The 18,371-nt window shown below is 42.3% G+C and overlaps 1 protein-coding gene across 1 annotated transcript in view; it reads left to right on the plus strand.

Annotated features, from left to right (window-relative positions):
• The window catches only part of LOC137430893 (follistatin-related protein 5), a 58,601-nt gene that overhangs the window by 30,937 nt on the left and 9,293 nt on the right, over positions 1-18,371 (plus strand). The window contains exons 11-15 of the mRNA XM_068121662.2: positions 5,510-5,625; positions 7,274-7,399; positions 8,419-8,523; positions 9,992-10,116; positions 15,151-15,238. Coding sequence (XP_067977763.2) covers positions 5,510-5,625; positions 7,274-7,399; positions 8,419-8,523; positions 9,992-10,116; positions 15,151-15,238 — 560 coding nt within the window. The remainder of the gene's footprint in view (positions 1-5,509; positions 5,626-7,273; positions 7,400-8,418; positions 8,524-9,991; positions 10,117-15,150; positions 15,239-18,371) is intronic.

Here is an 18,371-nt window from a genome sequence, read left to right on the forward strand (position 1 = left end):
AGTGAAGGGGTCTGAATACTTTCTGAATGCACTGTATATATATATATATATATATATATATATACAGTCATCCCTCGCTATATCGCGGTTCACTTTTCGCGGATTCGGTACATCGCGGTTTTTTCTCGCTAGTATATGTAAAATTATATCGCGGATTTTTCGCTATATCGCGGGATTTTGCGGTATAAATGTATTTTTATATACTATTATTTTAAATATTTTTGTGGTAAAATAAGCATTTTCTAGCCTAAAAAATTAAAAAACGTAAAGAAATAAGAAAAATACAGTATTTAAAACATATTACAAGAAATAAAATACTGTACATAGTGTACAGTAGAAGGGTAGACAAAGAGTCGTGCGTATGGAAAACGCCAGTACATTCATCATCGTCATCACCTTCATCGTCATCAGTACTGCACAGCTAATTCATCATCATCATCTTCATCACGCAAGTTGTAGTATTGAAGAGCCGGGGCTCTTGCTTGATACGGACGAAATGACGGGCAAGACACAAACTCGTCCGAGAAGATATTTATTCTCAAAACCAACTCGGGAACACTGAAAAGCCCATTTATCGGGCTGCATTATAAAGCACAACCAGAAACCGAAAGCCACGCCTCTCAAGCGTGGCGTGCTTCGGTGAATCGGTGGTCACGTGATCAACAGGTGTAGCTGATTATACCCGCAAAGCGCGGCACGCTTTAGCGGTCACGTGACCAGCCACTCTCGCGCTGGGAATCCCCGCCGGTGACGTCACCGGCTGGAGCAAGGAGATTCTGATGCTGGTCTTGCTTGGGGAACCCATGGGTAGCTACAGTATTTTCAATGGTGAGTACCCATTAGAATTTTATATGTTGTTAAAATTACGTATGTTTAAGAGTGTAAAAAGTGTTTAAGAGTATAGGAAGTGTTTATAAGAGTATGGGAAAGGTTAATAAGAGTGTGGGGAGTTCATAATGCTTTAAAATATATATTAAAAAAAAAAAAAAAATGGTCGCTACTTCGCGGATTTTCGTTTATCGCGGGGGGTTCTGGAACGTAACCCCCGCGATAAACGAGGGTTCACTGTATATATATATATATATATATATATATATATATATATATATATATATATATATGTATGTATCTATCTATAATTCCAGTAATCTCTGTGTGTATGTATGTATGTATGTATGTATGTATGTATGTATGTCTGTATGTCTGTGACCGCTGTTTCTCGACAACCACGGGTTCGATATACTTGAAACTTGCCAGGTATATTGCTGGGGACCCGAGGATGTGCCTTTTCAAGGTTTCATATTAATCGGACAAGTAGTTACCGAGCTATGTCCAAAAAACGATTCAACCAATCAGAGAGCAGCGAGCTATCACGTGTGCCGAACGTGCCGAACAGACTCTGCCTCGGACGGCACATTTGAGAGCGTATTCATTTATTTCACGTTGGCAAACTATGTTGCCGCTATGTTGGCGTTAAACTATGTTTTAAAACTAATTAAAACTAATTTGCGATTCTTTCGCTTTCCTGCGCGTTTGTGCACGTTATGGTGATTTCTTTACCAAACTCCGCAAGCCGTTCGCTTTGGACCAAACCATTTCATGTAAATAGAGGGGGGGGATTGTCACCGTACTCGCAAGCCGTTCGCTTTGGACCAAACCATTTCATGTAAATAGAGGGGGGGGATTGTCACCGTACTCGCAAGCCGTTCGCTTTGGACCAAACCATTTCATGTAAATAGAGGGGGGGGATTGTCACCGTACTCGCAAGCCGTTCGCTTTGGACCAAACCATTTCATGTAAATAGAGGGGGGGGATTGTCACCGTACTCGCAAGCCGTTCGCTTTGGACCAAACCATTTCATGTAAATAGAGGGGGGGGGATATAATTTTAGATATATATATAGTACGGGCATGCCCTAGTGTACTAAAAGGAGAGAGGTTTCATTAATGGCTCTCACCTTCCTCAATGAGAGTGAGTGTATAGTAGATACAGTACATGCATTTATACATAAACATATGCATGCACATATTAATATGCTGCTTGTATTTGTATACATACGCTGCCTACATCTTTCATTGAGATGGAAACGTGAAATGGATGTTTTTCCGAAAAAGTGAAGAAAAGTTTTCCAAAAAAGTGAACAAAAGAAGTCGTGTCCTTTCACTGACATTAATGTTTGGTACCTTCCGGGTGTCGGAGAAAGCTGAAATTTGGCATGCTGACGGATATTGAATCCGGTACACCGGAAGAAAAAAAATCACAGAACCATCGAAAAGCGTCTGCAAATGAAAATTTACATAAAAAACCGTAAACGCATCCATTAAAAAAAAAAAAGGAGAAAAAAACCTCAATCGATATTTAACAGCAGGTCAGTGATGCTTGCCTACAATCAAAAAGCTTATATTTATTATGTACCTATGTGCGAAGCATGGTTTGTTATTGCTTACAATGTGTATTGTGTGAGCATACCCCACGAGTATATATAAAAGCCCTATTGTATTTAATTATCTGTCACGGAAGAAGTGACCCCACGTTGACGAAAATGACGTCGCGTTCAACACGAAAAGGGAGTACATGCACTATCAGTTTTAGCACCACTCACCATTTTGTTTCCACTCAGGAAAGGTGAATTTATGCTGTCTAAACCTTTTACTGCATTTGTCTGAATTTGGGTTGATTGCATGACTATTCCGGTTGTTTTCACAACTAGAACGCTGGAGGTGAGACGTTAGTAAATTTTATTTGCAGTAAAAATATATACTTGTCAATACCCACTTGAAGCCTATTGTTCTTGTAAAGATTATTGTAATTCTCACTAAATTCGTGGAGTTGATTCCGAGAAAACCATTATAGCTAGCTCTATGAAACTTTAACTCATTATAGAAAGCAATGTAACTTAGTGCATCATGAATTTTGTTTTTGCAATTTTGACTTACATTGGCTGCCATTGCCTATGATGTCAAACTTTAAACACCTTCTTCTTCAGAACCGCTGAACGGATCAACGCAAAATTTTACTAATATGATCGCCCATCCATGGGGATCAAAGTTTGCGAAAAAAAACGTTATCGGTCACGTGGTGTGGTGGCCATATTGGATAAAAAAAACAACTTCTCTGAAACCGCTTATCGGATCGATACTAAACTTGAAACACGTTTACATTCCGATGGGGGGAAATATTTTCAAACTACGTCATCAGTCATGTGGTTTGGCCACCATCATGAATTTACGCAAAAAATTAAATAATCTTTTGTGGAGTACCCCTCAACGGATCAACGCAAAATGTCAAATGTATGATCAAATACTCATGCGGGAAAAATATTTGTAAACTATAACATCATCAGTCACATTATATGGTGGCCATCTTGGTTTTAAGGAAAACGTTTAAACATCTATTTCTCCAGAACTGCTTAACGGATCAATATGAAATTTCATATGTATGATCAACTCCCCATGAGGGAAAATGTTTCTGAACTATGACATCATCAGTCATGTGGTATGGTGGCCATCTTTGATTTAAGATTTTTTTTTTTGAAAAATGCATATCTCCAGAACCACACAACGGATCAATCCGACACTTCATACATATGATTGACTACACATGAGGAATTTTTTGTTGTAAACTTTGACATCATCAGTCACATGGTATGGCAGCCACCTTGGATTTTAAGGATACAAATTTTGAAAATCTATATCTCCAGAATCACTTAACTGATCCAAACCAAAAAGAACAGATATGATCAACTACCCATGAGGAAAATTTATTGAAAGTGATGACATCATCAGTCACGTGATGTTGTGGCCATTTTGCCTGAAAGCCTATCATCACAGCTCGCAGTTCTAGTTTTGGTGTTGTTTTTTAAAATCAACATTCAATACTATTTATTTGTACACACATGAAGAGGTACTAATTATGAATGATAGCACAGCTGAGAGAAAAAGGAGATTAGTGTATATGCAGAATTGTTGGCAAAGACAGAATTGCGAATATACAAATGATATATTTGCCATTTGAGGTTCCTTTATCACTTTGATAACTACAATGGCACTCGGTAGTACCTCCACCATACCTCTGCTAGGCTGAACACTACGTTTTGTATCCCACTGATAGGCGGGAACTACATCAGTACCTTAACCAAAATCTAATCGGCTTGTTTTTGTCACCTACCCAACTCATCTGCTCACAGACAGACAGATATGGGTGAAAACATAACCTCCGTCTACCTTTGGTGGCGAAGGTAAATATTACAGGATGAAGAGGATACTTGTTAATTAATGCCCTGGGATTATTAATTTCTAAATTGTAGCGGAGCCAGTTTAACATCACTTTAAAAAAAAAAAAAAAAATTTTTTTTTCTTTTTGTATACAACATCGAGGCTCGTGAAAGAGCAACATTAATCACACAAAAAGTCAAACCGACACATAAAACATAAAATAAGGGGAGTGGTAGACAAGATGGGGAGCGAGGGGGAAGGACAGAAACTACATTTGAGAGCAGGGACATCGAGAGATCTGTGGGAGGGAGAGGGCTTGGGGGGAGGTGGGAGAGGTATAAAACATATGGACACTGCAAGGACTTCCAGGAAAGAAGTTGGAATTTCAAAAAAGTGTATCTGGGGTGAATTAGCGGGGGTAGAAAAGATCAAGGTTTTGGATGGGGGAAGATAAGAGATGGTGGTGAACAGCTGTTTGAAAGACCTGGAGGGAGGAGTGGGATTGAAGGGAGTGGGGGAGTTTGTTCCAGAGGCGGGAGAAAAGAGGAATGAAGAAGTGAAGGTGAGCAGAGAGCTTTGATTTTGGCAGTTTAACCATAAGAGCGTTGCCGGCAGATCTTGTGCGTCCTGTCGGAATATTTGGGAGACAGAGCACAGAGAGCGCAGAGGGGGAGCAAGGCCGGAGAGGAGTCGATAGAAGACAGAAAGACCACCAACCTGCCTGCCGTGAGTGAGTGAAAGGCCCTCGGAGTTAGCTAGTGAAATTCCTCTGGTTTCCCCATGAGGGAAATTGCATTCTAAAAATTCCTCTGAAAGGCCCTCGGAGTAAGCACTTTCTTGTGAAATTCCTCTGGTTTTAAAAGTACGTAGTCGATTAGAATAAAAAAAGAAAAAAGGATTTCTTTTTCCCTGCGGATTATTCACGTCACTTGTCACAAAGAATGTGCATTCCGATTCCATCGAGTGTGAATGAAAACAGGATAATCCATCCACATCGAAGGCAAGCATTCAGCTTCTGAGCTAAATTTGGAGTGAATGTTCGGTTGTGAAAGGACCAGGCTCAAGTCACTTAACACAAAGTGATTGTGTTGCATTTCTTGGGTTCTACTGCTTGTTTATGTGGTGTTAGGACAACTTGGTAATTTAGAAACTCAACATCAGGGCTGATTTAGCTTCCTGGGACAGACATGTACAGTATCTCCAAACAAAGTTGTATTATGAGTTTTGTAAATCCTCTCAAATATTTGCTTGGCATGTAACCTTGTATTCCTTTCTCTTCACCCAATATTACCCAGATTCCAGCAGTGAGTTATTCTACATATTTGCGGACCTTGGGGTAACTGTTGCAGCTGCCACAGACTGCAGCGTCCTTACAGTGCTGACACCAAGTGAAGCCATTGGATCATCACAGGTATTATTTTATGGCTCGAGTTTAATTTGATACCAAGCTGTGATGCAGTGTGTGTGTGTGGGTGTGTGTGTTCATGTGCGCACCGGCCAATATCAAGTATGAAGCCTTTTTTAATCTCGACAATTCCACATTGCATGTGATTCATGAAGGTTGTTCACATGAAACATGTAGACAAATTGACGAGGTGTTTGACAGGCAGGATGATTCGTCACCCTGCCTGGGAAACACACGCTTGACAGTTTATAGCTGGGCCGGAATTCTAACCCAGGCTAGACATCTTAGAGGCGAGTGTGCGTACCTCTACGCTGAAGTTAGCTGTGTAATCGAGATCGTGGAAAATCTGCATCAACTACTTACTTGATAAGTGATAAAACATACTGAGTATTAACAAGGTGCGAATATGAAATTGGAGAAGCTTTGAGTTTTTTTTTTTTTCCATGAATATTTTCTACCGGCATGGATTCACCATTGTGACTTGCAGTCCCATCTACTCCCTTTCCCACTAGTGTAGCAGCATAGCAAACCTGTTGTGCATTTTGTGATACAAGCACCAAATTTGGTACACTAGTAGACAATCATATTATGAAAAAGATCTGGATATTGGGCCATCTCAGATTCAGAGATTTGATTTTTGCAAGATTTCGATTCGATTGGGATCGAAGAGAACACCTTCTTCGTCTTCTGTACAGTGAAGTTGCCAGCCCTGAATTCTCTGGCTACATCTGGGTGCTTCATTGGGAGTGCAACCGTGTCCCTCAGGTGAACAGGGACCCACCTGGCATAGTGTGTGTGGTCTAAGGCATGGAACCATGGGACCAGTTCCGTCAGGGCATCAAGGTACGTCGTGAATGAAGCCTGCCGCAGAGAACGCACGTAGACCAGTACCAACATCTCTAGTTCCAGCACAGTTGCCCAGTACTGAAAGTTGGGAATGTCTTCTCCTCTCTGGTGACACCAGTCTTCGAACTCAGGCAGGTCTTCTGCATCATCAGCATATGTCATACAGTGGCGTTCATACGCACGGTGTTGCAGGATGTGCAGTGCCGCTGCAGTGATTTGATGAGCTCTTCTTGTGCGGGTGACGTGGGCAGCTCGTAGGAATGAGTCGGCCGTCCCTGGCGTTGCAATCTCAGCTTGCAAAATCTGCAAATCTTGCAAAAATCAAATCTCTGAATCTGAGATGGCCCAATATCCAGATCTTTTCATAATATGATAGTCTACTAGTGTGCCAAATTTGGTGCTTGTATCACAAAATGCACAATTCTTTTGAATATTTGGGCTAAGCCGCCCCACTACCCAGCCATCACGTTTCAAGAAACATACATTGAGAATTACATTTACTGTATCACCCTGGGTCAAACTGTTCAAGAGAGATGTGTAAAAAAAAAACCTATAGAAAATTCTAGTAAACATACGAGTATCTGATTGTTGTTGTATCTTCCATTGCCAACCATTTGCTCCCCTACTGATATTATTTTCAGGCCCTCCAGTTTTCATTTCCTAGATCACTCCCTGATTTCCTATCATTGGCACATTTAAATCAATGCCTGGCTGTTTTTGTCATGCGCAATGTGGCTCTGAGACCTGGGGTGTAGTTTGATGTACTTGCCCTCGTACCCCCAAACCCCACACTCACCCTCCGCCCTAGTTGTGTCCAGATGGGCGCTGCACATGGGGTGAGGCACTTTCACTGCGTGACCGCATGCTTGTGGTTTGCCAGCCTTCCCTCAATCGCATTGTCTTCTTTGACCTAACTACACATAGACCCCTGCAGGTAAAATGTACCCATGGCATTGCAGTGCATCACATTACGCATAATAGACTTTCTATTTATTTGTTTGCTTGTACAATAAAGTACTGTACTTTGGTTTGCAATGAATAGCTATTCTTTTTTCAAACTGAACAAAAATTTCTTTAAATTTTAGAGTAACTGATCTGCCCTGCTCTGCTGCTTTTGGAGTAAAATTTTTAAGTATTTCAGAATATATTTTTTTTAGGTAAAAATAAACAATTGCTTTCATTGTGCTGTAGACAACTGCCTTAATATTCAGATTTTCAAAAAAACTAAAAAAAAAAATATCAAAGATGACGTCTGGTTCCAAAAAAAGCAGAGATAAGGGCATAAGAATGAAGAACTGGTATCGAAATGAAGAACTGTCATCTCTTTCTCTAACTCTGTCGTGGCCCTTACTTCATGAAGGCAGGGATTCACCATCCTGGGTGTGGGGGATCTCTGGGTCACTCCGGCGAGATCGATCGGCTCCGTGCCGCGAGCTTGTTCGAGAGAACTGTCCGGGTGCTATACAACAACAACACCAACAACTTCTCACAATAACTATTGATTGTCTCTACAAAATGTGATCTCGAGTTACAATGCGTGACATAAACATGAATCAGATAATAGTACATATGATTGTAGACAGAACTTTCGGCTCAAACTCCCTTTGAAAATTATGTTTTCAATGATGAAGCAACCAGGATCACAGTTTATGGTCAAACCAGAAATCTTGCCTATATTGGACAATATACTGGTGAGCATGCTTCCCTTGGTGTCCAACGTTGACCCAGCTCAATCAATGCGAAGCAGGAGAGGATTAGAAGAAACGAGTTTAGGGTGCATCTTGCAGGTGAGACTTCTGCGTCCAGTGATAGGATATTAGATTGCCCATACAGTACTTTGGTCTTTCGAGAGATTTTGTTGCATTTGATGTTTATTATAAAGGTTCATCAATGCCGTCGACAGGGCTGTAGTCTAATGTGCAAACTTCATCTTTTTAACCATGGTTCCTTTAGGTGGTGCCCACTGATCCTTGGCCAGTGGAATTGCACTATGACCGATCACATGACCAGCTTTGGGTGCGAAGTGAGGGTGAGCCTCAATCCCAACCAACGCTGCAGGTTTGCTTGTCAACTTGATGAATATTTTTTTATACATGTAAGCATTTAAAGTAAAACAAAATACCCGAAAACCCCGACATTCACGGATTCCCAATTTGAGGAACCCAGTTATTTGCGGTTTAAAAAATATGTAGTTTCTACTTCCTTTGTTGTACCTGTGTGTCATACCCTGTACTCCAGCTAGTCGTGGTTTTTGTGGGCATAAACGTTCCCCCATAAACAATGGCCCACCTCCCACAAACAATGGCCACTACCCACCCATTCTCCATCTACCCACAATCCCATGCACGGATCCGCCTGAGCAGCATGTCCTGGGCCCAACTCTTTCTTCTCATCCTGCGGCCTTGTCTCACTGTGATTCCTCGCATTTGTGAACTTTTGTGCTTTATTGTTTCAGTTTTGTGCTTATTGTTTAAATTAAGGGCTTATTATTTCAATTCAATCATGGGTTCTAAGCATAAGAGTAGTGTAGGAGATGTGCCTGCTCCCAAGTGGCAGAAAAACGTTATGAGCTTCTGCCAGAAAGTAGAGTTGCTTGACCGACAAGCAAGGGGTTGGCAGACATTATGGTATGAACGAAGCCACTGTCTGATACATAAAGAAAAAACGAGAAGGCGATTCGTGACTGTCGCGGCGAGTGCAGCACCCAGTGCCAAAGTCGTTACACAGGTCAGGGATGTCCATATTGAAATAAAGGAGAAGGCATTGCATGTGTGGTGGGTAATGAACGTAGAGCAGCAACGAAGGCTGGAAAGGGTGGAAATGCGAATGGTTCGGTGGATGTGCGGAGCATCGTTGAGAGAGAGGAAGACAAATGATGAATTGCGAAAGATGATGGGAATAGAGCCTGTGATTGATGCTGTGAAGAGGAACAGGTTGAGATGGTTTGGTCATGTGTTGAGGAAGGATGAAAGTGACTGGTTGAGAAGAGTGATGGAAATGAATGTAGAAGGAAGTAGAGGCCGGGGAAGACCGAGAAAGACTTGGCTAAAGATGGTGGAAGAAGAAATGCGGGCAAGGGGTTAACAAGGAGAGATGCAGAAAATAGGGCAAAATGGAGAAGATTGTCATGGGGACCGCAAGGCTTACCCCCGCTCTAGCAGGGAAAATGGCCTTAAAATGCATGTTGTTTGTTGTTGTTGCATTGCATGTGTGGCTTGAGGACTATGAAACTGTAATTATGTGCATTCGTGTTCTTAACCTTTTAAAATTGCCCCTCATGAATCACGAATTGCTATGAACCTAACCCCCTTTTTCCCATTGAAATAATGCCCCGAGATTCGTGGATTCGCGATTCACGGCAGTTTTCAAGAACGTATCCCCCGCGAATGTTGGGGTTTTACTGTATAACATCAATCAATTTGAGAATTGAAAATAATATTGATGACAACGTTGGTTCACTCATAGTGTTTTCAATATTGACAAAGTCTTGAGACTGACCAACGTACATGTGTGTACACTTTTACAGGTTGTGCGTGAAGCGAGCACTCCAGGTAATCACCATGTGGTGCACACTCAGCCTCTGATGGGCCACTTTGCTGCTGTTACTGGATTCTACATCCCTGCACCCACTCTGCTAGTTGGGCACACTAAGTATGTGCCTTCACCTTAAATAGTAATCACAAACGAATGGGTTAAAATATCATTTTGTTGCATTTGCCATCCTCTCATTCAAATATCTGCGAGCAATATTCAGCAAAAAATGCACGCTACATCACGAACACTTGTTGCAGGGTGGTGTTATTTTGGCTTTGTCTCTTGTGACAAAAGCAGGCTTAAAGGCTGGGGCACGTCACCCAATCTTAGGCAAAATAGATGATTTATCAATTGAACCCCACCTGTACACTACACGTGTGGACTGTGGAGCACAAGAGGTACGCCACTTCAATGAAATGGCACGGATTTGAAAGACGAAACAAGTGGCTGTTTCAGTGAATAATCCGTTTTGATTATATTTTGTTGTGGTATTATTTTAGCTCACCTGGAACGAAGTTCAGGGGAGCTTATACGATGGCGCGTCATCCGTCCGTCCGTCCGTCAGTCAGTCAGTCAGTCCGTCCGTAAACACTTGAAACGTCTTATCCAAAACCGCTGATGGGATTGCGACCAAATTTGGCACAAATTATATTTGTTGTGTTGTGACTTAAAGTTTGTTCGCGGCATTAAAACAAAAATCAGGGTCTAAGGGGGTCTGCAGGGGGTCAAAGTGCATTCAGGCTTGACCACCCCCTTCCCCCAAAATAGGAATTTGCTTTTTTTCTCTGAAAGTACATACAATATTTCGATGAAACCTGATCACAACCTTCATCACCCGTTATTAACCAAAGTGTGTTCACGGCACGAAGAAAATCGAAGTTTAGAGGAGTCTATGGGGGGGGGGGGGGGGGGTCAAAGTGGATCCAGGTTTGACCCCCCAAAATAGATATTTGCTCTTTTCTCTAAAACTACATAAACAATTTCAATGAAACTTGACCACAACCTTCATCACCCGTGATGTACCAATGTTCGTTCAAGGCATTAGAAAAATTTGGGTCTGAGGAGGTATACAGGATGGGGAGTAGGGGGGGGGTGCGGGAGCGGTTCGGTGTTGCCCCCCCAAAATAGGTATTGTTTTGTTTGTTTGTTTAAAGTCTTATGATTATGTTAGTATGATTCTGCATGTTGCCCTGTGTTCTCGAAACCATTCAAATTGGTTTAAAATACCCTTAGTCAGAGTCATATACTGTTTATTTTACCAGGTGAGCACCAGGGGTATCACCCCTATGTTTGTGGTCACAACCCTGGCTCAAAAGTGAACACTATGGTGCATATAACATAATATTGCAATAATTGGTGAGAAATAATTTGGCAAGGTACAGTAAATACCTTTGTATGGGCAAGGAAAGCTTGAAGGAAGTGCTGAGTTAACACTAAAGGTATGGTTTGGTTAGTACACGATCTCTTCCTCATCCCTGGCAATTTAAACTACTAAATGCTATTTGGGTGGGAGTTGGCACAACAACAACCAGCCATACCATTGCAGGCAAGACCTATTGCCACTTCGTGGGTCTGACCCAATCTCTGAACTTCCCAACTTGGATCTCTGCTAATGGTACATCGCCTGGTCTTGGTAATGACAAAATTTCCTTCCAAACTTTCCTGTTACTCTGCTTCACTGTTTCTCTGACAATATTCTTTTGAAAGTCTAAGTCTCTCTGGCTGTTGTTGGAGAGCTAACACAACATTGAGGTCTGGATATTCACTGCAGCTGACTGGCAAGGCCTGCAATATGCCATGTCGCTGAAGGATTGGTGTTCGATCTTTACATCCTATATTGACTGAACCTGTGAAAACTTTCCCAAAGCCTGCAATCTCTCTCATTCTCTCTCATGTACAAGCTTATCCCATCACGTGTGGTGCTATCATATCTGTCCTCTAGGGCATGGTATACTGAATCCTGTGGTGAGGTCATTGTTCTCAAGCAGCCTGCTTTCTCATTATGGAAGGCTGACCTGATTAAGGGTAAACCCAAGTCATTTTGCAAGACTTCAAACAAGTGTGTCCATCCTCAGGTAGCCAGAAAACAACATCCATGAAATATTAAGGCTGAACTCACCATCCTATTTCCATCCTCAAAGTCATGGTGGCACCTTGTTAAGGTGTTTGCTACCACTCCACAAGAGCCTGGTGTTGGCTTCGCGGTAAGGGTGCTGGCTTGGGATCCTAGGATCCTGGGTTTGAATCCCGGTGGGGGGGTTGATGCCAAGGGGGTTGATTCAGCCTATCATCCTTCTGAGGTCGACAAATTGAGTACCAGTTCACTGGTAATTCTCTGTGTGTTGCAAGAGGTGACTAACAAGGTTGGCGGCAGGAAGGGCATCCGGCTGTAAAACATTGCTTCAAAAAAGGGGACCACGGTGCCCGAAAAAGGCCAACCCCTGCTCTGCGGGGGAAATGGCCTCTAAAGGTGGTTCCACAAGAAGGGTGAAAAAACAGATTTTTAAAAATTAACAACAGGTCAATAATCTTATACAGTAAACAGTTTATGTTTACAGTTTATCTTATACAGTAACAGTAACAGTTTATCTTATACAGTTTATGTGTGTTTGGTTTATATGGTTACGACTTTACACGTATAATTTTCTATATACCGTTCTGTTTTTATGCGGGTGCAGTCTTGTTTATACACGGTATTTTTACACCGGTGCGGGTCGGTATTCTTCTTCCTCCACCATGGTGTCATGTGCACTCAGCGGCATTGCTGTGGTGCAGGTAGTGTTACCTGTTACCTCCCCAAATTCCGGTTACGGTGCCACTCAGTCTCGATAGGGAACGTGGCAAAAAGATTTGTTATTTTGAGTGTTCTTATAAACCATGGTAAAACCACACCAATGCAATTATGTAGAACAAAACAAGTAATTGTATTAAGAACTCTCACATACACAATAATAACACTCTTAAAGAAAGTACAATGAAAATATCACTTGCATCAAATGAACAATACATATGATGGTACCATCATTCACCAATGCTCTCAAAGCAAGAAACTCACGATACACCAAACGTGAGTGCTCGGTATTCCCCAAAGTCCGTGCATGAATCCCCACACTGGGTGAAGGTCGAAGTCGTGCAGAACGGCAAGAACAATAGGCAGGTATTGACGCGGTTGCGGACGAGGAGTTACGAGGTGGGAGGTCGGGCAGCTGGCGGCATGTTAACGATCCCCCAAAACGTGAGCGCCCCACGTCCACCAACGATTAAGCCGATATAGAAAACCAACGGCGATCCAGACGATGATGTCGATATGGGAATCCCAACGACAAAACAGGATGCACCAGGCGGACGGCCTCCTCAAGGTAGAATGGCGGATCGGCCTGTAATGGAGGCTCTTGCTTTCCCGCCAACAATAGTTCATGCTTGGTATAAAAACCTGAGACGCAGGTTTAATTGCAATCACAATATGGGACAATGTCGCAGAGATTCTCTTTCACGGGAAGCCTCAATCCATTCGTGACCAATATCGAGGAAGTCCACTCGCAGCCTCTATGCGACTGACGGCTGTCTCTCTCACGGCCATCTCCTCCTTTGCCCTGCCGACTTTTTTCCTTCCTCCTCTTCCGATTTCTTTGCCGCGTTTTTTCTTTTTTCTCCACAAACATTTATTTTTACCTTTTACTAAAGTCATCTCCATTTCACACAGAAATCTTAACAACAATATTACCTGAAACTAAAAATCTTACAAGTATATAATAACAACAAAGGCGGAAGTGACGAATCCATAAAAGTAGTAACTGAGACAGTAGTGCATACAGGACTGTCTGTACTGTAACTATCTCTCTCCACGCCAACACTCCGTGGAGTCTTAATCAGTGTCTTTGTTTTCGGTTACGATTGCCATTAATGGTTTTTAACCATGGTTCCTAAGAGGAAAACTGTTGCTAGTGAGTGATCAAAGTAAAAAACGTCAAGGAAAGTCATGTCTTTGTTTCAGAAAGTGGAGGTTTTGGAGAAGCTTGGTTAAGGCGACAATGCGGCGTCACTTGGCAGACAGTTTGGTGTTAACGAGTCCAGTATCCAACAAATAAAGAAATGTACAGAAAACATCAGCGGTAGTGAATTCTCTGGTTTTACGCTGTGCGAGGGCAACTCCCGTAAACTGCTCCAGTATATGAAGCGCGAGTTTACAGGTGAGAGGCCTAAGCCCGGATTCTAAATCCCGTTCCCTATTGGCCTTTGGTCTTCTTGTATGCCGATTGGTTTACGCAGGGGGTTTCCAGGAACATAACCCCCATGTAAAATACGGGTTTACTGTACTATCAATTTTAAAGAAAGACATGGAAACCATTATCTTAGCTGACATTCTTGCCTCATCTCAAACGGCCTGATCTCTAATCATCAATTTGGATTCTGTCCCGTTAACTTACCTTTGGATATGTTGGTGCATGTCTCTTATCATATTGATTGAGATACAGGTTTTCTATCCATTGTTAGGTTTGTGTTTCTGCACATTTAATGGGCATTAAACAGTCTTGCACCTTGCTAGACTCGTGGATTACTGACTTCCTCCCTTCACGCACATAAACTCTCCATGGAATCATGTCATATCCTCTCCCGGTCATTTCCTCTTGAGGCTGTCGATTGAGGTATGCTAATAACCGCTTCCGATGGCAGTTAGCATACCTCAATCAACGTCAAGTTGATTTCATCCATCATTCCACCTTTTCATCCATCATTCCCAACACCTAAGCCTGGTGTTGGGCTAGCGGCTAGGGTGCCAGCTTAGGATCCAAGGATCCTGGGTTCGAATCCCGGTCGATCGCTGAATTAACGCCAGGGGAGTTGACTCAGCCTGTCATCCTTCCGAGGTCGGCTAATTGAGTACCAGTTCACTGGTAATTCCCTGTGTGTCGTAAAAAGGCGACAAACAGGGTTGGCGGCAGGAAGGGCATCCGGCCGTAAAACATTGCTCCAAAAAGGGGACCAAAAAACAACAACAACCACGGTCCCCGAAAAAGGCCAACCCCCACTTTGCGGGGAAAAATGGCCTCTAAACGGTGGTTTTATTCCACCTGTCCGCTGACAGCTTGACGCTAATTTTCACCAGCAAGACTGGTTCTTCATTCTTTAAAAAAAATGCTTTGATTGCAGGTTTGGCTATGCTTTCCATCGTGCTGAACAGACCATTTTCAAGATCGATCTAGAGTCAGCTGCTTACGTCAAAAACATCAGCCTAATGGTACGTGCTCAGCCCTGATTGAATGAACAATTGTTTATGAAATGATTGCAGTGCCATATGATGGAACCTTATGGTGTGCTTTGTTGAGTTTATTAGCATATGGAGGGCAGAAGCTTCAACTCAATGTGCTACCTTGCATGGTCACCTGTGTGAGATATCTGTGGGCGCAAGGCTAAAAAAATGTGTATATACCGTATCTGTAGGCACAAGCTAAAAATGTATACATGTATGTATGTACCATACATAATAATCCAGTAATTGTTTGTTTTGTAGGAGGGGCAGCCATATGTTCTCAGAACATGGCACAATAATCCGAGACATCCCAACTTTATACTTTTGAATATAATGTCGCCGACTTCAATGGACTTGCTTCATTTGTCCTTCAAAATGTGGAGGACAGGAACATAAAAATTTTCAGTTTGCTCCTTCAGCCATGTCCCGGTTGGTTAAGTCAGTTCCTCGTTATTGGTGAATCAGCGGCCATGCAAGTTGAACTTCAAATGTTAAAATATTACAGTCATTGGGGACCAGGTCCAGGCTGCACAGGTGGGGTTATCTGCTATTCAAAGCCTGAGTTATGATGGTGGCCTTCGCAACACTTGCCTTGTGCACAGGTGCCTTGTCATGTAGGAGGAACACACCTTTGGCCAATATCCCCTGGCATTTGTCCTTGATCGCCTGCCTTGATTTATGCTTGAGGCTTGCATACTTTTTCTCTGCAATAGTACTTTTGCAAAGCATACCGTCAATCAACAGGATCTCTTTGGCATCCCAGAAAATGGAGGACATAATTTTGCCAGCCAAGGGTTGTAAGTGAAGCCAGACAAGGCAGTTTGCTCGATCTCGAATGAAGAGTTTGAGAAGCTTACAACATGATGCTCAGCTTTGCTATCATTATGACTGCTGAGGTTTCTGGAAACTCATATTCCAAAGACATTGGACATGACATGGCAACACTTGCTTAATAATAATAATAATAACTTATTGTATTTATATAGTGCCATTTGCCTATGGATACAAAGCACTGAACCTCAACACTGTGGTGACCTTAAAATATTTTGGTAACCTTGATACTGCAATCCTCCATTTTTAATTACTAGCGAGGTACCCGTGCTACGCACGGGTGGGAGGCCAGAAGCAAACAGACAATGCACAAACGGCAAATGCTAAAGCATGAAACCAATAAATTCCACATTCCTGTAGCACCTTCAGTCGCACATCAGACATGGACAGCAAGTTCGTGAAGGACTTCCATGAAAAACGTACCCGTTCGCAAACAAACGGGTACGTGTGTTCCATACCCAGTCAATGGCGAATCTGCATATGGCGATCCGCGAATTCACGTTCAGAAAGTAGAAACCATCACGGCATTCTGTCATTCACTTGAACTCGATACCTCTTTTTTCATTCCAAACAGCATAACTCCAATCACAAATGAGATAGCATTAATATAAAAAACAAACTTTTAACAACATTCGTGACATAAACAAATATTTAAATCCTGATGTGAAGTTCCGTACGGTTGGGTGAACACAATTACGAATTCAAAATCGTAATTGTATTCACTCAATTCCAATCATCAATTGATACTTTAACAAAACGATTAACACGATTAACGTTTAACGATTTAACATTATGAATGAATGACGGTTGTATTGGGATATTATCAAACCCGCGCGTTGCCGTCATCTGTCCACTTCCGGATTCGCTGCAGGTTTGGAATTGTCATCAAAATCTAAACAGTATTTGTAGAATTTCAACAAAAGCCACATGACTGTTCATATTGGTAAATATTATTCCATCGTGTTTGGAAAAACTGGAAAATTGGAAAACTTGGAAAAACAATATAGCCTATTTTACTTCCACGGGTCCCAGAAATACCCAAACAAAATATCGTTGCGATTGGTTCAGCCGTTTTTGTGGTACCTTCGAACGGACGGACAGAAATTTGGTGAATTATAGTAAGATTCGACGTGGGCAAGAATTTATGGGTCTTGGATTCACGATAAACAACAACCTCTGCCATATTTGGGTCTGCCACATCTGCCTGCAGTCCCAATATTGGGGTATTTTCAAGGGACTCACATCCATGCTTAAAGTCAGCTGTCTATTTGGCTACTATAGAATATGAAAACCCTCACTGCGCTCAGAATGTGTTCTGGGAATTCTGTGAAGCTGGCACTTTCTTTGCATTATTCTATTTCGTTTGTATGCAGTACAAGGCTGCGGGGTAGCATCATTGGCTGAGGGCGCGGCTGTGCGGCTGATGCAATGCCCCCTACTGGTTAGGACAGGAATTTTTGTTCAGGGTGCTGGCAATAGCTCGCCTACTCTTCACGAAGGACACCATGGGATCTTTAACGCCCACCAACAAGTTCTGGCAGGCAGGACACCCGTTTAACATCCATCTGAGGGACATTCCCCTTTTTTATGAATCTCCAAACCTGAAAGGCTTTCACATGAAGTGTCTTCATGTGTGTTCTTCCTCGTCTGTATTTGATCCCCTAATGGGTTGGATCTGATCCCCAAACTTGTCCTGGTTCTTCACAGTCAGGGCATTGCATCACAACCTAGAACGGCACACGTAGAGCGCATACCTCAGTCAGGCTGTTTGTTTGTTTTGTATCCCACTGATAGGTCAGATCTGGATTCGGACCTGAACCAAAATCTAATCGGCTTGTTATTGTCACCTAACCACCGTCCACCAAGTTTAGTCATAAGTCGTCCATAACTTTTTAAAATATATTATATAATATCACTTTTCGCCTGATCTCTAAATGGTGAAGAATCACTTAAAAATTAAATAATCCTCATATCCGAATCCATATTCAGATCTTCACCAAAACCGAATCGATTCGTCCTCGTTACACACCCAACCTGTCCGCCAAGTTTCGTCCAAATCCGCCCATAACTTCCAAATCCAAATCCATCTACAACTTTTTGAGATACGTATCCTGCAATGTATCGTTTTTGGTTCCATTTCCCAATGGTGAAGAATCACTTTCAAAATTCTACTAGCCGGATCCCAATCTTCACCAAAATTGAATCAATTCATCCTTGTCACACACCCAACCTGTCCACAAATTTGAAACAGACAGGCAGGGGTGAAAACATAACCCCTGTCCACCATCGG

The sequence above is a fragment of the Myxine glutinosa genome, chromosome 7 (genome assembly GCF_964187855.1).
Source record: "Myxine glutinosa chromosome 7, kmMyxGlut1.1, whole genome shotgun sequence".
Classification (NCBI taxonomy): domain Eukaryota; kingdom Metazoa; phylum Chordata; class Myxini; order Myxiniformes; family Myxinidae; genus Myxine; species Myxine glutinosa.